We start from the raw sequence: 23,924 nt of genomic DNA on the forward strand, positions 1-23,924 counted from the left end.
CAAAAACTTCCATAGTTGTACAGTGGAGAGCATTCTGACAGTCTGCATCACTGTCTGGTATGGAGCGGGGCTATTGCACAGGACTGAAAGAAGTTGCAGAAGGTTGTAAATCTTGTCGGCTCCATCTTGGGTACTAGCCTACAAAGTACCCAGGACATCTTCAGGGAGTGGTGTCTCAGAAAGGCAGTGTCCATTGTTAAGGACCTCCAACACCCAGGGCATGCCCTTTTCTCACTGTTACCATCAGGTAGGAGATACAGAAGCCTGAAGACACACGCTCAGCTATTCAGGAACAGCTTCTTCCGCTTTGCCATCCGATTCCTAAACAGACATTAAATCTTTGGACACTACCTCACTTTTTTAAAAAAATATACAGTGTTTCTGTTTTTGCACTTTGTTTAATCTATTCAATATACACATACTGTAATTGATTTACTTGTTTATTTTATTATTATATTTATTATTATTATTTCTCTTCTAGATTACGTATTGCATTGAACTGCTGCTGCTAAGTTAACAAATTTCATGTCACGTGCCGCTGATAATAAACCTTATTCTCATTCTGACCTTTATTAAACCCAGCCCCCTGCCTTGTCTCCATCTCCTTTACAACTATGAGCAGGAAAGATCTAGTGACTTCAGGTTTAAGATATTGTCTGTGCTCCAAACAATCCTCACCCTTTTTCACAATGTCCTGAAACCCCTCGAACCTGATCTAGTTCAGCACTCATGAATCTTTCCTAGTACTCAATCCATGAGTCAGAACACAGATCACGGACAATGGAACATTGAACATTGTACATGGACTTCAGCAAGGCCCTCGACAAGCTCCTGCATGGGAGGTTGCTCAAGAAGCTTCATTCACTTGGCATTCAAGATGAGGCAATAAATTGGATTAGGCATTGGCTTCATGGGAGAAGCCAGAGAGTGGTAGTAGATGGTTGCCTCTCTGACTGGAGGCCTGTGACTAGTGCTGTGCCGGCTCTATTGTTGTTCATCATCTACATCAATGATCTGGACGATAGTGTGGTTAACTGGATCAGCAAACATGCCGATGACAGCAATACTGGGGGAGCGGTGGCCATGGAGGAGGACTATCAAAACTTGCAGCGGGATTTGGACTAGCTGGAAAAATGAGTTGGAAAATGGCAGATAGAACTTAATGCAGACACGTGTGCGGTGTTGCACTTTGGGAGGACAAACCAGAGTAGGACTTACCCAGTGAGCAGTAGGGCAAGGAGGACTGCAGTGGGACAAAGGGATCTGGGAGTAGAGATCTATAACTCCTTGAAAGTGGAGTGATAAGTAGATAGGGTTAGAAGGAAAGTTTTAGCATAAAGACCTTCATAAATTAAAAGTATTGAGTACAGGAGTTGAGACGTTAAATTGAAATTGGAAGAGTGTGTGCAGCTTTGGTTACCGACGTACCAGAAAGATGGAAAAAGATTGAAAGGGTGCAGAGAAATTGTTAGAGATGTTGCCAGGACTTGAGGACCCAAGTAATAGGGGAAGCTCCAATAAGTTATGATGTATTCTCTAGAGCATAGGAGAATGAGGGGAGATTTGATAGAGATATACAAAAGTATGAAGGGTAAACATAGGGTAAAAACAAGCAGACTTTTTTTCACCAAAGTTGGGTGAGACTAGAACTAGAGGTCATGGGTAAAGGGTGAAAGGTAAAATGTTTAAGGGGAACATTAGGGGGAACCTCTCAGAGGCTGGTGAGTATGGAACGAGCTCCAGTGGAAGTGGTGGATGTGGGTTCGATTTCAGCATTGAAGAGAAATTTTGATAGGTATATGGCTGGGAGGGGTATGAACAACTATGGTCCAGGTGCAGTTCATGGGACTAGGCAGATGAAGAGTACAGAATGGGCTAGATGGGCTGAGGGGCCTGTTTCTCACTATAGTGTTCTTTGACTCTATGACAGCATAAGCACAGTACAAAATAGGCCCTTTGGCCCATGATGTTGAGCCAGCCTTTTAACCCACAGCAAGATCAACCTAACCCCTCCCTCCCACAGAGCCCTGCAAAGGGAATTGTCGGCCAGTTAGCCTGACTTCAGTGCTTCAGTAGATGTTGGGGTCCATTGTTAAGGATGAGGTTCTTGGAGGCACATGACTAAATAGGCCAAAGTCAACATGTTTCTCTTAAGGGGAAATCTTGTCCGACAAATCTGCTGGAAATCTTTGAGGAAATAACAGACAGGATAGACAAAAGAGTCTTGGACTTTCAGAAGGCCTTTGACAAGCTGCTGCACATGATGCTGCTTAATAAGGTAAGAGCCCATGGAAAGTTACTAGCTTGGCTGTTTGGCAGGAGGCAAAAGGTGGGAATAAAGGGAACCCTTTCTGGATGGCTAACGGTCACTACTGCTGTGAGGAGGGTCAGTGTCAGGACCACTTCTATTCATGTTATAGGTCAATGATTTGGATGATGGAATTGATGGCTTTGTGGTGAAGTTTGTGGATGATACGAAGCTAAGTGGAGGGCCAAGTAGCGCTGAAGAAGCAGGGAGACTGCAGAAGGAATCGGACAGATTGGGAGAATGGGAAAAGAAGTGGCAGATGAAATATGGTGTAGGGAAGTGTGTGGTAGAAGGAATAAAGGCATGAACTGTTTTCTAATTGGGGAGAAAATCCAGAATCCTGAGTTGCAAAGGGATTTGGCTGTCCTCATGCATGATTCCCTAAAGGTTAACTTGCAGGTTGAGTCGGTGGTGAGGAAGGCAAATGCAATGTTAGTATTCATTTTGTGAGGACTAGATAATAAAAGCAAGGATGTAGAGCTGAGGCTTTTCAAGGCATTGGTCAGACCGTACTTAGAGTATTGGGAGCAGATTCAGACCCCTTATCTCGGAAAAGATGTTCTGACTTTGGAGGGGGTCCAGAGGAGCTTCACAAGAATGATTCTAGGAATAAAAGGGTTAACGTATGAGGAGCATTTAATGCCTCTGGGTCTGTACTCGCTGGAGGTTAGAAGAATGGGAGAGGTAAATCTCACTGAAACCTATCAGACATTGAAAGGTCAAGATAGAGTCGATGTGGAGCAGATGTCTCCTATAGGGAAGAAGCCTAGGACCAGAGTGCACAGCCTCAGAATAAGGGGATGTCCCTTTAGAAAAGATGAAAAAGTTCCTTTAGCCAGAAGATAGCGAATCTGTGGAATTCATTGCTATAGGTGGCTGTGGAGGCCAAGTCATTGGGAATATTTAAAGCCAAGGTTGACAGGTTCTTGATTAGTTGGGATGTTAAAGGTTCTGGGGCAAAGGCAGGAGAATAGAGTTGTGAGGGTTAATAAATCAGCTGTAATCTAGTGGCAGAACAGACTCAATCGGCTGAATGGCCCAATTCTGCTCCAACGTCCTATGGTATTTTTCTAACATCCTAATGCTTCTCAGGTGTCTCTTAATTGTTCCTAATGTACCTGCCTCTACCACCGCCCCTGGCAGGGTGTACCATGCACCCACCCCTCTCTATGTGAAAAAACCTACCTCTGACATCTCAACTACCACCCCCCCCCCCGATATTTTCTGCCATTCACCTTAAAACTGTGCCTCGACATATTGGCCATTTCAGCCCTAGGAAATGTCTCTCTATCCACTCTTGTCATCCTATACATCTTTCATCCACCTCATTCCAAGAAGAAAAGCCTAGCTCATTCAACCCATCCTCATAAGGCATGCTCTGTAATCCAGGCAGCATCCTGGCACATCTCCTCTGCACCCTCTCCAAAGCTTCCACAGCCTTCCTATAATGAGAGACCAGTACTAAAGTGTGACTTAACCATGGTTTTATTGAACAGCAGCACCAGAGCTGGGAACATTTTCACACAGAGCTGCTTCCAAGGTAGCCACGTCCTTCCTGATCTTACAATGGGATAGGCTCAGGGTGAGGGTCTGTATTAGGCCAAGAGTGATGGTGGCAGTAAGGGTCAGGGTCAGGGTCAAGGTCAAGGGGAGGGTCAGGATTGGTGTAAAGGATGGAGTCGGGTCAGGGTCAGGGGAAGAACAATCAAAATTCAGTGGTGGACTCACAAGATTGTTACTGCACAGAAGGAAGCCATTTGTCCATCAGCTCCATACTAGCAACTCTGACCATCCCCTCTCTTTCTCCACAGCCCTCACACATACCCACCCCTCTCACACTCACGAGTCATACAGAGATACAGGCCATTCAGCCCTTCACGTCTGCTCTGACCTTCAACCACACAATCCCTACTGTGTGGTCAGCTCCAGACCACATTCTTGTCTTCTGCCAAATATATGAAACCCCTCTCCTTCTTAAACAATCCATAAACAGGGGCAGCTCCCCACCTATCAATAGGAACAAACCCCACGCACCAAAGGAACATTTCCCCCTGAAACAGTTCCCAATCCACCAATTGGAACTGACTCCACCCACAAATAGGAACAGTTCCCAATCCACCAATTGGAACTGACTCCACCCACAAATAGGAACAGTTCCCAATCCACCAATTGGAACTGACTCCACCCACAAATAGGAACAGTTCCCAATCCACCAATTGGAACTGGCTCCACCCGCAAATAGGAACAGTTCCCATCCACGAAAATGAATATTTTCCCAACCACCATCAATACCAACAGCTCCCCACCCACCGCCAATAGAAACAATTCCCTCCAAAAATAGGGGCAGTTCCATCCCACCAATAGGAACCTCCCCACCCACCAACAGGATCTCTTCCCTGACCACCAATAGGACTAGAAATAAACAATAACTTTATTCCTACTGAAATAAACAATTTCCCCACTCCACCAACAGGAACAGTGCCCACCCACGAATAGGGACCATGTCACTCCCTCCACCTTCTCTCAATCTTTCCTGTCCCCTCCCCCTCCAGAAAATCGCACAGGAGTCTTTCTCGTTGAAGATGGCCGTGACCACGACGGGTTGAATACGCTGCTTCAATAATACTGCACAATCCCACAGGGCCAGGTCTGACTGGCTCGGCAGGAGCTTCGCTCTCACGTTTGATCGCGTGGTGCCCTGACTGGAGGTTCCTGAACTAAGCCCCACTGGGCCAGGCGCGGGCCCTGGTCTGCCCTCCACACCAACCCCAATCTCGCCACGGAGTGACGGGGTCCTTACAAGACACCAGTTGGCCATACTGATGCTGAACTGCGGTTTTCAGGCTCCTGACTGACCTGGCGTGGTCCCGTCCTCGTACCACGCTGATGTTCTCGGCTCCGAGCTGAGGGTGAAAGATGTTTATCTGGCTGTTGTCCCAAATAAACTTCACTATGGTAATGTCCCCCACGTCGAGCTCCACATCAATTACGGATGTGTACGTGGTGCCAGGATGGAGTTTAGTTCTGGGAATCACACAGAGATTTGGTTAGTTCGCCAGTCCGACTTCAAGCACCGGGGGTGAGGCTCACTGTGTGCTCAGTGATTGGAAAGCCTCAAACAGATCCCCAGCAACAAACTAAAGGTGGAACATCTGAAATACAGAGGTTTTGTTTTTCAATAAAGTTAGAACACAGCGCATCAAACATTCAACAACACAATAAGGAAATGACTAATACGAGGGGACATGATTTTTCGGGAAATATTGGGGTGGGGTGTCGGAGGGAAGTGTTCTTTTTACACAGTGTGGTGGGAGGTGTTAAATTTTGTGGCTTCAAAACATTAAATTAGTTCAAAAGACCCGACACCGTGAATACAGGTCCAGTTCAAATTTACTTTCAGCGAGACGAGAGTGTGTCCCGTGATAGCGTGATGACGCATGCGGCACGTATTTATAAATTAGAATACGTAACGAATCAGTTTAAACAAACCTGAACTTTTAATCAACTAGATACATACAAGATTGCTCAAATATTACAGAAATATTAAATACACAACAGCTGGGTGGACAGGGATGATGGTGGAGGCAGATACATTAGGGCCATTGAAGAGACTCTCAGAGGCACGTGGATGATAGAACAATGGAGGGTCATGTAGGAAAGAAGATCTAGATCGATTTTAGAGTAAGATACAAGGTCGGCACAATACCGGGCACTGCCGTGCCTGTACTGTGCTGTAGTGTTCAATATTCTACAAAGGAACAGGCCCTTTAGCCCACGATGTTGTGCTGAGTTAGTTTCACAGTGACCGTGTGTAATAACTGAGGGCCACGGTGGTTAATGAAGGGTCTACATGTAAATAAAGTGGTATTTCAGTCAGGTTACCGAGAGGCTGCCGCTTACCTTGTGACCCTGTGCTGCCGGGAGTTTCCTTTAGTGCCATACACGGCAACGTTAATGAAACCGGACACTGAATGTGAACCGGAGAGTTTCACCGACACCTCGTAACGCCAGACTGTGGAGCAAGAGTTTGTGAATCACCGCGAGGAACGGAGAGCACTTGCTGCGGGGGGGGGGGCGAGAACATGGGGAGAGGGGTAGGGAAAATAGAACAGCGGGGAGAAGAGCCGGGCATGAGGGTCAGCAGACGTTAGATTTCAGTTGTGGATGTCTAATTGTGGTTATTGGTTCAGAGGAGTTGGGGGCGGATAGGGGTGGTCACTGGGCCAGCGGGAGGGGTTAGTCCGTTGGATTGGTGGAGATTATTGGGACAAACGATGGGGCAAGTGAAGGGATTTATTATAAAAGGGGATTAGGGTAGGTGGGAAAGTCAGACTTTGGGATATTGGAAGCGGGTTAGTTTGTGGTTTGTGGCAGTTCATTGTTGGATGGAGAGAGGGCTATTGGATGGTGTAGGGTCAGTTTTTGCAGTGGGGGTATTGGACGGAGGGGTTCACTTATGGAAGAACGGGGTGAGACAAACCCCAGTGTCAGGTGGGTCAGTATGGAGAGAAGGAGCCAGCGTTGCATGGTGGGGTGGGGTTGTTATTGGGGAATAAGAGGTTACTGAATGGTGCAGGGTCATTGGATGGCAGGAAGGGGGCGTTATTAAATGAACATGGTTTTTTATGGGCTAGGTGTTAATGGATAGAGAGGGGCATTATGTTATGGAGGGGTTATTGGATGGAGGTGGTGACTGGATAGAGGGGGAATTTTTGGATGAGGATGGAGGGCTACCGGATGTTCCAGGGGAGGGGATGAAGGAGTGGGCCACGCTTGATGCTGGGTGGGGTGGGATGGGGTTCAGGGAGCTGCTTGGCCACTGCTGTCCATGACTCACGTGCAAAAGGACTGGACTCGCCCGTGTTGAGTTGGAAGGTTTGGTGCAGCAGTCCTGGGGCAGGACGATACTTCCCAATGTCATAGCCCATGTTGGGGCAGCCTTCAGAGGGGCACACGAAACAGTCCCCCTGCAACGGACACACAGAAATGGCCAATCACCACTAACCCCTTTAGTGTTAGGTCTCTTCTTGTGTACGCTGGTGCAGAGTATGACTCCAGCAAACAATGGGAAGTCAGGAGTACCACAACACAGCCAATGGTACTCCTGAGCTATTTATTTCCTCAATAGTCTTATCAATGTAATTAAGGTTAGGGCAGGACAGTGGCATAGCAATTAGTGAAATGTATTACAGTACCAGCGTCCCAGGTTTAATTCCCGTCACTGTCTGTGAGGAGTTTTTACATTCTCCCATGACCACAGGGGTTTCCTCCAGATGCTCCGGTTTCTTCCCACAGTCCAAAGACCAATGGGTTAGGGTTAGTAAATTGTCAGCATGCTATGTTGGCACTGGAAGCATAGCGACTCTTGAGGGATGTCCCCAGCTCATCCCCGACTGTGTTGGTCATTGACACAAATGATCCATTTCACTGTGTGACAAATAAAGCTTATCTTTACAATCTATCAGCTTCCTTCCAAAACAAGGCCAGCCTTTCCAATCCCTCCCCATAACTAAAGTCTTCCAATCCTGGCAACATCCGGGTGAATCTCCTCTGCATCCTCTTAAGCACACCACATCCTTCCTACAGCGTGGCAACTAGAGTTTCAAGTGTGCCCTAACCACTCTGCGGTCTGTGGAATTCATTTCTACTGAAGGATCTTGGGGTCCGAGTCCATAGGACACTCAAAGCTGCTATGCAGTTTGACTCCAGTTAAGAAGGCATATGGAGCACTGGCCTTCACTAACCATGGGACTGAGTTTAGGAACTGAGAGGTAATATTGCAGCTATAATAGGACCCTGGTCAGACCTCACTTGGAGTAATGTGGAAACCATAGAAAGGATACAGAGGAGATTTACAAGGATGTTGCCTGAATTGGGGAGCATGCCTTATGAGAATAGGCTGAGTGAACTCACCCTTTTCTCCTTGGGACGACGGAGGATGAGAAGTGACCTGATAGAGGTGTATAAAATGATGAGAGGCATTGATCGTGTGGATAGTAAGAGGCTTTTTCCCAGGGCTGAGATGGCTAGCATGAGAGGGCACAGTTTTAAGGTGCTGAGGAGTTGGTACAGAGGAGATGTCAGGGTAGGTTTTTTACACAGGGAGTGGTGAGTGTGTGGAATGGGCTGCTGGCAACGGTGGTGAAGGCAGATACGATAGGGTCTTTTAAGAGACTTTTGGATGGGTACATGGAGCTTGGGAAAATAGAGGGCTATGGGTAACCCTAGGTAATTTCTAAGGTAGGGACGTGTTCGGCACAGGATTGTGGACCGAAGGGCCTGTATTATGCTATAGGTTTTCTAACTGACTGTGGAGGCCAAGTCACTAGGTATATTTAAAGCAGGTTCTTGATTATTCAGAGCATCATAGGTTAAGGTGAGAAGGCAAGAGAATGGAGCTGAGACGGAAAATAAATCAGCCATGATGGACTGGCATGGCAAACTCAATACGATGATTGAGCAGATTCTACTCCTGTACCCTATGGTCTAAACAGTGTTTTTGCAAAGTTGCAATATGCAGTAACAACCTGACTTTTATATTCTCTGCCCTGACTGATGAAGGCAAGCATTGACATATGCATTTTTCGCCACTCTGTCTACCTGTGCTGCCGCTTCCGTTGAATATGGTCTCCCTATACATCAATGTTCCTTCACACCACGGGTTCACAGCCTTTGTTATGCCACGGACCCCAACCATTAACCAAAGGGGTCCCCCACTTCGTACTTTACCACTTACTGTATACCCGTACCTGACTTCCCAAAGTAGATCACATCATACTTGCTGGGTTTAAATTCCTTTTGCAGACCCCATTCGGTTCGGATTAGTGATAACAGCTCCACAATCTGTGTGTTTAGCCCGCTGATCTGCTCACTTTACACTTACCACCTGCGAGGCTAAGCACAGCTCCAATGCCATATTTAGATTTTCTGATGTCACCACTGTCGTTGGCCGACTCAAAAATGGTGCCGAATCAGCGTATGGGAGGGGGATTGAAAATCTGGCTGAGTGGTGCCACAACAACAACCTCTCACTCAATGTCAGCAAGACCAAGGAACTGATGATTGACTTTAGGATGAGGAAACCGGAGGTCCGTGAGCCAGTCCTCATTGGAGGATCAGAGGCAAAGAGAATCAACAAGAGGGGCTAAGCACACAGCCCAGTGGTGCACCTGTGCGGACGGAGATTGCGGAGGAGATGTTGCCAATCCGAACTGAGTGGGGACTGCAAGTAAGGAAATTGATGACGCAATTGTACAAGGAAGTATCGAGGCCAAAGTCTCGGATCTTATTGCTTAGCGCCCATGATAGACTCTAGTCTCTCCAGACCCCCTCAGCCGAGCACCAATTCCAGTGCAATGCCATTGGCCATAGCTTTCCAACCAGAAAAGCATACATCCACCATTTCCCCTCTGCCTCTTATCACCAGGCCGATTTTGGATTAATTTCTCCCATTTACCTTGGATCCTACGTGCCTTAACTTTCTGGACCAGCCAACCATGTGGGACATTGCCAGCTCCCTTTACTGAGATCCATGTTGACATCCTCGATCACTAGTCTTCAAAAGCTCAGTCAAATGGGACAGGATCTGCCTCCCACAAATCCATGCTGACTATCCCTGCATTCCAGAATGTTCATTAATCCTGACTTTTAAGATTTTCTCTAATAGTTTTCCCTACCACTGACACATGGCTCCGTTCGCCCTGTAGTTACCTGGCTTATCCCAGCTGCTTTTCCCAAGTAAGGAACAATAGCCATTCTGCCTCTCTTTACCTGTCTGGGACTGCGTAAACCAGAAGTAGCCTACAGTCTTATATGTAGGGTTGGTGAGTGAGAAGGGAAACTCCGTATTAATGAGATGGGGGTGGGGAGGGGGGTGGGGAGAGAATTGAACAGCTCACTGGCGCCACCATGTGGTGCCGAGGAAATCTACCTCCAAGCAAAATCCCGCACACTGAAAAGGAAACGACGTTATTTATAGAAACGACTTTCTATAAAGTACCAGCGAGAGAAAACCTTTAGTTCTTTAATGCGTTGAACTTTTCCGTTTGCGTGCGTTTGTATGCGTGAGTCTGTCTATGTGAGTGCCTGTGTGAGAGTATGAGATAGCGGTGCTCTGACTGATCTGCTGTACCCGCCTTGGCAGTGTTTGATGCGGGCAGTCCAGAACACCCACAAACTCTCCCATTTAACACACAGCAGACAGACCGAGACTACGGCCTTATTAGGTTCCTCCTGAATCCGGTTCAGCCTCCAGCATGCATTTGAGTGTTCATTGCTGGTGGGTTGTGGACGTGGTTACTGCGATGGGAGAAGGATTCTGTACTTACTGCCTGAAATTCCCGTTCACCGGCGCAGGAAAAGCCCTCAAACCCGTCTGGTGATCCCACACTCTCTGTGAAATACTTCACAGCGCGGAAATGGTTGCAGGACAGAAAATTCTTTGTGCCTGTGGGGAGCAAAACCAATTCTTCATAGGGATTCAGGTGAGCATTTGATCAGCTTACAGGTGCTAACATAGACGGGGAAAGGCCCATACGGTGTCTGTATAACTCAGCGTGTGTGAGGGATCGATGCTCTCTATAACTTACAGAATGTCACAACCCATATTGAAGGACGGTATCCATTAATATTGAACGCAAATGGGTGTGTTGGAGGAGAGAGAGTCCTTTGTGAACATCACAATGCACACGAGCTGTTCCTGTAGAAATCACAGAGTGTGATCCCAAGTGCCAGGCTGCACAGCGCCCCTCACCCCACAGGAGAGCAGTCAAGAGCCAATATTCACTATAAGGCAGGACGTGACATTCTGGAAGGGCTATTTGTTGCATAAACAGTTCTGCTCTCTTCCTCAGGGAATTAGATGGGCACTTGAGGGTGAATCATTTTCATAGCATCTTAGGGAATGGGTCTAGACTAGATGGGCTGAATGGCCTGAACCATTCTTGTGAAAGTGTGGCATATTCTGGAACTGGAACTTGCACTGGTAGTAAGAATTCATTGGAGAGATCCAGTATCCGCGTTCCTCCCCAACACAGCCTGCGTGGGAGCTCAGTGGGACGGTGCCCCTTTAAGGAGCAGCCTGCGGTCCCCACCACAGTGTCTGAGTGACACCCACACATCCTGTCGTGTACCTTCCCAGATCCCGTCCACATCCAGGATGGTTGAGATGAGATTCTTCGAGCAGCCTGGCATGTTGTCGCCACCATTTGGGTAGAAGTCCACGTGACCACAAGGATAGGTCATTCCAAACCCTGTGACAGAAGCGGCGAATCAGAAAGGCCAACACCCCTCCCTCACAAATCCCCCGCAGTGAGAGGCCATTGCCCACTGGCCACTCCACTCCTCTTTGGTATGGATCTCCCTCCTCCTCTCCTACTCTCACTACTCACCTGCCACTGATTTGAATCTCTGTCTCCCCCTCATTCACTCACTGTTTCAATCATCTTTCCTCATCTCAGACACTCTCGCACTTCCCTGTGCTCTTTCTCTCCCACCCTCCATCACGCACTCTCTCTCCCCCTCCCTCTTGACATCTTACCCCTTTATCCCGAGTTGCAACCCCACACACTACCAGTGTTGCCACCCCTGACTCTGCCCCCCCGCCGTGTTAACGGTCCCTGCCTGAGCCTGTTGCCGACCCAGTGCCCTTGTCCCCCTGAGGTGTGAGGCTGTTTCGACGATGACACCCACCTTTGCTGGGGTTCTTCAAGGAACCATCCGTGTGAATCACATCAACGAACAGTGCATCAGTGGGATCCAACCTCACCTCGAGAGGGGTGTTCTGGAAGTATGGGGCAACGGGATCGAGGCCTGCAGAGTAATCTTGAATCAGTGTGATGTCCACAGCCTTCTGTTACAATCTAATCCTGGCTGTTACCCAGAGCCATTGCCGTGAACCTCAAAGTCCGAATTTATATCGAAGAGGGCTATTCAGCCCATTGATACTATGGCAAATCATAGAGCAGCCCCATTCATTTCCCCATACATACATTAGGGGCAATTTACAGCAAGGTGATTAATTCCCTTACCCACATGGTGTCTGGTATGTGGGTGGAAAGTGGGGCACTGCAGGAGAGCATGCAGACTCCACACAGACAGCACTGGGGGTCAGGACTGAATCCATATTGCTGGAACTGTGTGTCTCCACTCACTATGCAGTCTATCCCCATTAATATCAAACAAACCTGCAATCCCCTCTGTAAACAGTCCCGGTGAATTCCCCCACCCACCTTCTCCCTCATTTCGCCATCAGCCCTTCCTCCCAGTTTCCCATCCCATCACCAACCATCCAGAATCCAAGCCTGGGGAGAGAACATTACCTGTAATCCGGGATATCCCTGGCTTCCTGCGTCCTACCTCACCAGCGGCGTGGGCACCCAGTCCATGCCCCACCAGGTATACATCTGGCAAGGTGTAATTGTAGTTGCTCTGTGGTGCACAAAGACAAAGAGGATGGTGAGCAGACACACCTCTGTTTCAGCACCCTAACTGGGAGCCCAAGCCCACCCCAATCTCTCTGTGAACTCCTTATGTGGCACGGTAGCATAGTGGTTAACATAACCATTACGCCATATTGCTTTCCAGTGGCTAAAGAGGAATCTACAGAGATCCTCTTGTTTGGGGTTCAAATCCCAACATTTTCTGTCTGGAGTTTGTACGTTCTCCCTATGACTACATTTAGTTTCCTCTTGGAGCTCCAGTTTCCTCCCATCTTCCTAAAGTGTGCAAGTTAAGGTTAGTAAATTGTGGGCTTGCTATGTCGGTGCCGAAAGATTGGGTACTCTTGCGGGCTGTGCTCAGCACGTCCTTGGACTCCGCTGGTCGTTGATACAAACTGGTCATTTCACTCTATGAATCAATATGTATGTGATAAATAAAACCGATTTCTAACCTCTGTTCTTCTGGCCATCATGCTAAACAACAAAGTCGTGCTCTGTGTGGAAAATTGGTGTGGAGGAATAATGGGAGGTGATCTCAGTAGAATAACCAGGAGAGTGAAATGCAGATTATCCGTCTGATTACATTTCGATAGCGTGTCCTCAGATAAGGCATCGGTCTACTGATCTGAAGGTCACTGGTTCGAGCCTTGGCTGAGGCTGTGTGTTGTGTCCTTGAGCAAGGCACTGAACAACACATTGCTCTGCGACGATACCGGTGCCAAGCTGCATGGGTCCTAGTGCCCTTCCCTTGGACAACATCGGTGGTGTGGAGAGGGGAAGGCCTGCAGCTTGGGCAACTGCCGGTCTCCCATACAACCCTGCCCAGGCCTGCGCCCTGGAAAACCTTCCAAGGCGCAAATCCACGGTCTCACGAGACTAATGGATGCCTATTATTATTATTAGTTCCCTGTTTGGATAAGGAGTACTGGTCATTGACCCGCTCCGCGGTTGTCACGTCTAATGAGATAATTATCCAATGAACAATTAACAATGGTTTATGGCAGATTTTTCCTGCCCTACCACAGTCCACACCCTGTTCTACAGGGAACTTACAAAATAAAATCAATTCTTAATGTAACCACGAAGAAGGCACACCAGCAGCTGTATTTTGTCAGGTGTTTCAGGAGATTTGGTATGTCACTAAATCCCTTGCAAATTTCGATGGATGTACGGTGGAGAGCATTTTGATGTTACTTCACAGACTGGAATGGAGACTCCAATGCACAGGGTTACAAGCACATCCAGCTCCATCACAGGTACAAGTCCTTCTCACCATCGAGGGCACCTTCAAAAGGTGACGCCTCAAGGAGGCAGCTCTATCATGAAGGGCCCTCACCATCCAGGACGTGCCCTCTTCTCATTACTACCATCGAGGAGCGGGTACAAAGCAACCACGTTCAACGTTTTAGGAATAGCCTTTCCCCACCGCCATCAGATTTGTGAACTGTCCATGAACCACATTATTTTTAGTGCTGTGAACTTTGTTAGTAATTTTATGTCTTTGCATGGTACTGCTGCCACAAAACAACAAGTTTCACATCACTTTAGTCCAGTAATAATGAATCCGTTTCTGATTCTGAATCTGAGTATACGCGGCAAGTCAGACAGTGCCCGTGGAGAAAGGGAAAATGAGTTAAGATTACAGAGCAATCACGTGACATGAGAAATGGGCGTTGTTGACACAAACTGGAGAGGCTGGTTACCTGAAGTTGTTGAAGGGCACAAGCCCTTGGTGAAACCTCACCGTGAGTTCTGTGTGAGGTTTTGCCTCCTTATCCGAGAAAGGACATTCTCACTGTGGAGGGAGAATAGCGACAGTTCGCCATCTGATTCCTGGGATGGCAGGAACAAGACTGATTCCAGAATGGAGCAGGATTGGGTCAACTGGACAAGAGTTTAATAGACTAAATGGGCTAGAACCTGGAGCAACTGGCTAGTTCACCGTCTGGTTCCTGGGATGGTATGGCTGACCCATGGAAGGAAATTGGGACAACTGTTTAAGAGTAGTGGACTTACTGGACTAGAAACAGGTGCCATAGCTCAATTAGAACTGAGATGAGGGGACATTTCATCAACAGAGGGTGCGGAAGCAGTGAAATTCCCCACCACATTAATCTATGGAGAACAGCTATTTGTTGAAGGGAGAGTCAGATATTGTTTTAAAAGCTAAAGAGACTATGGGATGTGCACAAATAGTCAAGTCAAGTCACTTTTATTGTCATTTCGACCATAACTGCTGGTACAGTACATAGTAAAAATGAGGCAACGTTTTTTCAGGACCATGGTTTACATGACACAGTACAAAAATTAGACTGAACTACGTGAAAACACAGAAAAAAAACTACACTAGACTACAGACCTACCCAGGACTGCATAAAGTGCACAAAACAGTGCAGGCATTGCAATCAACAAGACAATAGGGCAGTAAGTTGTCAGTCCAGGCTCTGGGTATTGAGGAGTCTGATAGCTTGGGGGAAGAAACTGTTACATAGTCTGGTCGTGAGAGCCCGAATGCTTCGGAACCTTTTCCCAGATGGCGGGAGAGAGAGGAGTTTGTATGAGGGGTGCATGGGGTCCTTCATAATGCTGTTTGCTTTGCGGATGCAGCGTGTAGTGTAAATGTCCGTAATGGCGGGAAGAGAGACCCCGATTATCTTCTCAGCTGACCTCACCATCCGCTGCAGGGTCTTGTGATCCGAGACAGTGCAGTTTCCGAACCAGGCAGTGATGCAGCTGCTCAGGATGCTCTCAATACAACCCCTGTAGAATGTGATGAGGATGGGGGGTGGGAGATGGACTTTCGCAGGAAGTAGAGACGCTGCTGGGCTTTCTTTGCTATGGAGCTGATATCGAAGGACATTTTAGTCAGGGGCATATTGAATGACGGAGCAGGCTTGAACGGATATCTCCTGCTCCTGGTTTATAAGTTCCCATAAGGTTCCAGTGACTGCATTGCGTCTGATCAGAAGAAGAGGAGCTGTTTCCAGAGACAGCATTGTGCTTCTTTGCGACAGTGTGGGACCCTGGAGACAGAGAGGTCAGACTGGGAGTGGATGGAGAACTAAAGTGAGTGGAGATTGGAAGGCGTCCTTCGCTGACGGTTGGAGGTGTTCTGCGGGCTGGCTGTCCAGCCTGTGTTTGGTTTAGCAGCTTAGAGGAGAGCTCGCTGCGGAAGGAGTGAGAGAAGTGCTGCTTCCCTGGGAGGTGTTCAAGTCCCTGGATGGTGGGCAGAGAATCTCTCATCCATGTGTGGAAAAGGGGGGTGAGCAGGAGCGGACGCTGTTAGGGATGGAAGAATGGACATGCGCTCTGGAATGCGCAGACGGGAAGTGCGTCCACGGGTAGCTCCAGAAATATGGAGCCTCAGTTGAACGGGCAAGCTGGGGAAAAGGGAAACCCTGTGATAGCCCTGCGTGGAGCTGATGAGAGCAGAGGTGTGGGATATGAAGACGTGACTCTCGATGACGGGAGGGGAGATGATGGTTATGGAACCAGTGGCGTGGGTAATGCTACGATCAGGGGAGAGGGAGCTGGAGGCATTGTGAGAATGGCTGGTTATCTGAGGGTGTGGACTGGTACAGGACCTTGATAAGACCTCAGCCTGAGTTCAGTGTGGCTTCAGGAGACTGACTGGAGGAAGTGCAGTCACCGTCTGTGGACTCATGGTGGAAACTGTTGGCCAAGCATGTGTACAGAAACAGGGAGGTGGAGAAAGGAAAAGTCAGAGATGGACAACAGGAAAGGGAGGGTGCGGAGCATATGTTACAGCACACCCTTGTTCCACCGGGAGATTGTTCCTGTTACAGCTCAGCCCTGCTTAACAGGAAGATAGTTCCTGCTACAGTCCACCTCTTTTCTACAGGGAGATTGTCACTCTTAGTCTACACTCTGTCCCCTGAAGTATTTGTTGTACAAGGTGATAGGTCCCTCACTGACACTCACCTCCAGTGCATCGAGGAAGAATGCAATTTCCGCTCCCACCACGCGGACGTTCTGTGCAGCCTGGCTAAACGCACATTGGGAGCCACCCATCCAGTCCACACCTATGCAGTTGACACCGTCCACTTGTAGAATAGTCTTGAAAGAGAGAGCAGAGACTGAGATAAGTCAGATCCCCACTGCACGGCAGCACTCACCGCTGTAGGTCAGACGGCACGGAAATCAGCCACTCGGCCCATCTCTTGCATGCTGTAATCGAGCCTCAAACCCTTTCCCTCCCATCCAGATTCTAACTTCCCCAAGAAGGGTCAGCTCTGGGTGGACAAATTCCCATATTTTTATCTGATGCCCGAACCCAGGATTGATCCGCTTTTCAGGTATTGTGAAAGTTTACACATTTTTAAAGTTCTCGTACATTGAAGGCCCAAGAGATTAAGTCCAAAGTTCCATGAGTGCCATGTAGTTCAATAGGACATAAATCTTAAAACAGCACAGCAGGGAAAACAGGCTCTTCGGCCCATCAGTTGCAGACTAACCATATCCCCCATTCCCTGCCCCTTCACTTCTCTGTCTAAATGCTTCATTAATACTGCTGTCATATCTAGTTCTACCAACCCTCGGTCAAAGTTCCAGGCACCCGCCACTCCGTTTTAAAAAAAAACTTGCCTCACAAACCCCGTTTTAACTTCCCTTCTCCCACCACAAACCTATGATCTCACCTACTTAACATTCCCACTCCGGGACAAAGACGCTAATCGACTCTTACCATCGTTGTGTATACTTTACTCCGGTCAGGCTTCAGCCTCGGGCGCTCCAGACAAATCATTCTAAATCTGTCCAGCTGGTACCCAGCACCATGGTGAACCTCTTCTGCATCCTCTCCAAAGTCTCCACACCCTTCTGTAAGGAGGCGACTGGAACTGAACACACATTCTCCAGACGCAGCCTAACCCGGACGCAACACGGATCGCTATTCTTTGTATCAGTGCTCCGACCGGCAAAGATATATTCCCACTTTCGGGGCTGCACTCAGGATTTGCTCCCATCGCCTTCGTCTCTCCTGCGATGTTTGGTAATTAAGACACATCGGGGCCAGTGCATTTTGGCCCAATTAAGCACCTGCCCTAATTAGCCAAAGTTTCATGGAAATAGTTAAAAAAAGACAAACTACCATTAACTGAGTAACAAATTATGTATTTAAATGAAAGACAGAACACTATCAGTACAATAATAGTTATCATCAGATGAATGAATCCAGTGTACTCTGCCGTCTTCTTCTGATTAACTGTAAATGAATAAAATCAGCATAGACACCTGGTGCAGATAGTGGACTGTCTTCACATAATCCTTTCGAGGATTGCATCCTCCAAATCTTCATTTTCATTGTTACATGTAAGAGGATTATTGATACCTTCAAATTCTTCATTGATCCTAACTTGTTGAAATAGTGCGATAGTTTCATTTTCACTCCCAGCTGTTTTTGGCATCTCCAAGCTCGAGTGTTTGAAATCACAGTGAGCAAAGCTGTTCTCTGAGTTGTCTTACAGCTTGTTTCTCGCCGGCTATCACTTCTTTTTGGACACGAACACGCTTACCTGATGCTACTTAAAAACTGTTCACTCTGAGCACAAGACTGACTCTGGTTAGAAACCGTTTGCCAATAGTATCCTGTCCCAATTAAGTGACATAGTGCCCCACAGAAACAGAACACTGGCTGTTTTCTAGATTATTTTTTGTTCTTTAAGAGTTTGCCCAATTAACATAGCCCAATTAGCTGGAATCCACAGTACTTTATTTAAATCGCAAAGAACAGATATCCCAGCATTGATCCCTGCAGAACACACTGGTCACAGACCTCCAGCCGTAAAAACACCCTTCTACCATTACCACCAGTTTTCTCCGGACAAGTTAATTCCGGATAAAATTTACCAGATCCACAACCTACACTGTGGATCCTACATGCCCTGATCACCTCGACCAGACCACCATAAGGGAACATGTTGAACATTTCGCTTAAGTGAACTGCCCCAGCCCGATCAGTCACCTTCATCACATCCTTAAAATGCTCAAACAAGTCTGTTAGATAGGATCTCTGCCATGCTGACTATCCCTAATAAATCAAGGAGTTTCCAAATATGAATAAAACCTGGCCTTGAGAATCTTCAATAATTTCTCGATCATTGATATAATGCTGGGATGGAACAGGCGCCCTCCCTTCGTTCATCTGCCCATCATCCCTCCCCTCACCCTCCATCCACAGTAGTGCAGAGGTTAGAGTGATACTATTGCAGCTCGGGGCATCGGAGTTGGGAGTTCATTCCTGGCATTCTCCGTAAGGACTGTCGGTACATCCTCCCTGTGGAATGTGCGGGCTCCTCCGGCCTCCTCCCATACTCCAAGACGTTCCGGGAAGATTGGCTGGACACTGTGCATTGTCCTGTGATTACACTGGCGTTAAATCGGGGTTGTGAAAGATTGTAGAAGGGCCTATTCCGCACAAAATCTCCAAATAAATAAATCCCTCCGGTAAGTTCACTGCTCCCCAAACAGTCTCACCAGTTCTAGAGGAACGGCAATTTTCTTCACAGCACGTCACACACCGACCTGCTGCTCACACCTCACTCAGACCGTCAGCTCACACCTCACACTGACACAGATCACACCTCACACTGACACAGCTCACACCTCACACTGACACAGATCACACCTCACACTCACTCACACACACACAAACAAACATATACTAATACAGATCACACCTCACACTGACACAGATCACACCTCATACTAATACAGATCACACCTCACACTGACACAGATCACACCTCATACTAATACAGATCACACCTCACACTGACACAGATCACACCTCATACTAATACAGATCACACCTCACACTGACACAGATCACACCTCACACTCACTCACACACACACAAACATATACTAATACAGATCGCACCTCACACTGACACAGATCACACCTCATACTGACACAGATCACACCTCACACTGACACAGATCACACCTCACACTAATGCAGATCGCACCTCACACTGACACAGATCACACCTCACACTCACTCACACACACACAAACATATACTAATGCAGATCGCACCTCACTCAGACCGTCAGCTCACACCTCACACTGACACAGATCACACCTCACACTGACACAGATCACACCTCACACTCACTCACACACACACAAACATATGCTAATACAGATCACACCTCACACTGACACAGATCACACCTCATACTAATACAGATCATACCTCACACTGACACAGATCACACCTCACACTCACTCACACACACACAAACATATACTAATACAGATCACACCTCACACTGACACAGATCACACCTCATACTAATACAGATCACACCTCACACTAATGCAGATCGCACCTCACACTGACACAGATCACACTTCACACAGACACATAGCTCGCACACAACTCCCACCTTGCACAGATCCACGATCCATTGGGAATCTCCGTTTTCCAGATGTCCGTGGATGATCAGGACACTCTTCTGATCGGTGTTGAAGTTAGAGACAGCGACTGTCTGCGGATGTGTCCCGCTGATTTCCTACAGAGACCACACAATTAAAACTCTGTAAACGAGGCCGTGTATCCCTGGTCCGGTTGCAGAGTGGGACATGGGAAGGAGCAGCCACAAACAGGGAGAGAGGGTGGATACCGAGAGGGAAAGGTGGGTGAAGGACAGCCCTTCTCCTGAACTCCTAGCTCTGGGGGAGAAAAGAGAGCTTCACTCTCCCCCTACAATCGTGGCTTAACCACAGCTCAAGGCTCTACTAAGGAATCTGTAAAACCACACACCACAAGACATAGGAGCAGAATTAGACCATTCGGCCCGTCGTGCCTGCTACTCCAGTCCATCATGGTTGATTTATTATGATCCCTCTGAAACCCATTGTTCTGCCATCTCCCCGTGTGCCTTTACCAGTCAAGAACATATCAACCTGAATGTACCCAATGGTTTGGCTTCCACAGCTGTCTGGAATAGTAAATTCCACTGATTCATCACCCCCTGGCGAAAGACAATTCATCCTCTACTCTGTCCTAAAGGGAGAACAGAGAAGATGGGGTCCTATTCTGAGGCAGCACACTCCCCCACTACAGGAGCCATCCTCGCCAAGATCACTCTATCTGGCCCTTTCAATACTTTCCTGAATTCCAGCAGATACAGCCCCAAAGCCATTAAATGCTCCTCGTGCGGCATTGCTTCACACCAGGGCTCCCTGTAGTTACAGGGGCAACGCGGAAACGAAACTGCACAGAACAAGATCCCACAAAGAACAATAATGCCTAATGATGTGTACCAGCCCAAACTTCCTTTAAACATTGTAATTGTGCCCTCCTCTGTGCTTCACAAGCTTACCCCTCAGATTCCCTTCTCACCTGAAACTGTGATTTAGACTCCCCTACTCAGGGAAAGATCGTGATCGGCCACGTCAGGCGACATGGCATACGACGAGCGAGCGAACACCGGGAAAAGGACTGTGACCATCCACCTTATCTACACACTTGACGGGTTTTATCAACTTCTATCGCAGTGCCCCACGGCAGTGTGGCGGGTCGCGCAATGCCTAACAGGGTCAGCAATCGGGTTTTAATTCCCGTCGCTGTCTTGGAGTCTACATTCGCTCTGTGACTATGTGCATTTCCGCTGGTTGCTCCGGTTTCCTCTCACGTTCCTAAAGCGTATGGTTAGGGTCAGTGCGTTGGAGGCAGGCGCCACATTTTGCTGTATGTTTCAATATATGTATGTGATAAATAAACTGTAAACTTGATCTTTAGCTCTTTCTCTCCAGGGAAACCCGCCCCACTGCCACGGCTGATTTATACTAGTGCGTCGCATGTACGCCGTAAGGTGACGCGGACATCCCCCGTCGCGGCGACAGCTGTGATTGGTCCGCTTGGTAGCATCGCATTTCCGGTTGCTGCTTCTCCGCCACGTGCGGGAAGTGTTCGTACCCCGATGCGAGGTAGATGAACTAAATCGTCAAGTCCACCTGCCGACGTGCGAAAGCGTTTGAAATGCATTTCCTCGTCCATGTCTCTCACGAGGAAACTCAACACAGTGGCATAGAAACCCCACCGCCAACTAGCGTTTTGGCGCACACAACGCATGTCCGCTACGGCGTAGCCCGTACGCACAAGTATAAATCAGCCTTAACTCGAGCCTTCCAGACCAGGCAACGATTTTCTCTGAACCGTCCCTAGATTAAACGCATCTGATGACTACCTTCGGCTGTTTGGCTTGGGTGAAGGTGGTGTTACCTGAAAGTTGTCAGGGTTCTGCCTGGTGTAGAGCAGGAAACGGGTGCTGATTGTCTCAGGGCTCCAGGGGTCCCTGGTAACGGGTCTTTCCTTGATCCCTGTCCATGGGTATCCAAGGGGGAAACAGCCCAGTCTATTGTAGCATATTTCATCCGGTTCACCTGCCAACACTGAGACACAATGAAGTGCAGTCACTGGGTGACGAAGGAGCTCTCCCGTACGCCTGTCACACCGCAACCGTACCTAGCTGATTACATCTTGATGCCCAGGCTCCCAAATCAAGACCCTAACCTTCATTCGGCCTTCACAGATGCTGCCCGACTCGCTGAGTTCATCCAGCAGTTTGCTGTCCACTCCAAATTCCAGCACCTGCAGTGCCCTGTGTCTCCGAACTTGCACAGTTGCTGTTGAGAGACCCTCTGCAATTCCCTTTGTTACCCCAACTCTATAGCCATCACTATTCCCCCTTGTTCTACCCTCCAGATCCAAAACTTTGCTCCCTAACATATCCGATCTGGTCCCATGTTCGGACACATTCCCATTTCTGCCTCTGACCTTCATCAGCTTTTGAATTCAGTTCACATTTTAAAATGGTATCCTGTAAAACTCTGCTGGAATATTGAGTTCAGTCGGGTCCCCTTATTATAGGAAGAATGTGGATGCTTTAGAGAGGGCGGAGAGGAGATCTATTAGGCTGCTGCCTGGATTAGAGAGCATCTTTTGTGAGGAGTGGTTGAACATGCTGGGGATCTTTACTTTGGGGTGAAGGAGGATGAGAGACGACTTGGTAGAGGTGTATGGGATGTTAGGAGACATAGAGTGGACAGTAACCACCTTTTCCCAGAGTAGAAACGGCTAATATGAGAGAGAATAATTTTAAGGTGACTGGAGGAAAGTATGGGGGGGTGGGAATAGCTGTGTTTATATAGAGGACATCGTTTTTTAATAGAGTGTGAATGGAAAGAGCATGGAACACACTGTCAGGGGTATAGTGGTGGAGGCAGATACATTAGTGACATTTTTAAGAGACTCTTAGATAAGCACGTGGATGAAAGAACAATGAAGATCAATGCAGGAGGGAAGTGTTAGATTGATCATGTTGGTCAGCACAACATTGCGGGCCAAAGGGTCTACTGTGCTATAAGTTCTATGTTCCATATCCCCTGTTTCCTATCCCCCATGCTTCCCCATTTCCCTGCCATTGTCCCCTCCAGCAACCTTAAAACAAATCTCTGCCTGACTCTAATTCTCACCTCCTGACCTCCTCCAATTTATCTCCCTTGAGCTAGGTTCCGAGCTCTGGAATTCTCCTCCTGATCCTCCTCTGATTCTCTCTACTCCATGAGGGCATCCCTTAAAGCCTATTTCTGCCTTTATTTCACTACTTGATTCAATTACATTTTATCTATGAATGCAAGCCCACCCATAATGCAGGGGGAACACCATATCTCTCAGTTGAAACACCGAAGGAACCAAACCATTAACAAAATGTTTTCTGGTCAGTTACCTTCGGCTTTGGTGAGAAGGAAAGTGATAGGGATCCACAGACTCAGCATCTGAAAGAGAAATGCAGCTGCTTCAAACACTCCTATGGAGTGAAGGATTTTTAAAATGCTCACACTGACAATAACTTAAACCATGGGATTGTGTTCTCTGGAGAGAGGAAACTCTGCAAAAACAAGCTTTTCCAAAGGCTGGATGAGCTGAGTATGAGGGATTTCCCTGCGTGGCAAGTCTAGGACATGGGGAACATAGTCTGAGAACAGGCAGCTGCTTAATATAGAGATAAGGAAGTTCTTCACTCAGAGCCAGTGAAACTTTGGATTTCTCTCCCAGGAGGAAGGTCATGGAGGCTGAACTTACTCCAGCTGGAGATCAATAGACCTCTGAATATTGATGGAGTCAATGCAGGGGGGTGGCGCCAT

General features: G+C 47.8%; 1 protein-coding gene across 1 annotated transcript; it reads right to left on the reverse strand.

The window, feature by feature from the left end:
• Positions 1 to 216: 216 nt before the first annotated feature.
• LOC132379816 (pancreatic triacylglycerol lipase-like) lies at positions 217 to 23,924 on the reverse strand. Its single transcript, XM_059948096.1, has 12 exons — positions 23,863 to 23,924; positions 22,000 to 22,222; positions 20,159 to 20,284; positions 16,690 to 16,824; positions 12,628 to 12,736; positions 11,999 to 12,118; positions 11,440 to 11,559; positions 10,636 to 10,754; positions 7,146 to 7,275; positions 6,209 to 6,320; positions 5,165 to 5,344; positions 217 to 321 (listed from the first exon to the last, which is right to left on the reverse strand). Exons 1-12 carry the CDS (start codon positions 23,922 to 23,924, stop codon positions 279 to 281), a joined length of 1,479 nt encoding a protein of 492 aa, XP_059804079.1. The 3' UTR covers positions 217 to 278.

The sequence above is a fragment of the Hypanus sabinus genome, chromosome 22 (assembly GCF_030144855.1).
Source record: "Hypanus sabinus isolate sHypSab1 chromosome 22, sHypSab1.hap1, whole genome shotgun sequence".
Taxonomy (NCBI): Eukaryota; Metazoa; Chordata; class Chondrichthyes; order Myliobatiformes; family Dasyatidae; genus Hypanus; species Hypanus sabinus.

Excerpts from the sequence above, each read along its gene's own strand:
- LOC132379816 (XM_059948096.1), bottom strand. The coding sequence starts at position 23,924 with ATGGCGCCACCCCCCTGCATTGACTCCATCAATATTCAGAGGTCTATT. Across the intron at positions 20,285-21,999 it reads AGAACCCTGACAACTTTCAG|GAAATCAGCGGGACACATCC; the intron begins GTAACACCACCT and ends TGGTCTCTGTAG. Across the intron at positions 6,321-7,145 it reads CGAGTCCAGTCCTTTTGCAC|TCTGGCGTTACGAGGTGTCG; the intron begins GTGAGTCATGGA and ends CTTGCTCCACAG.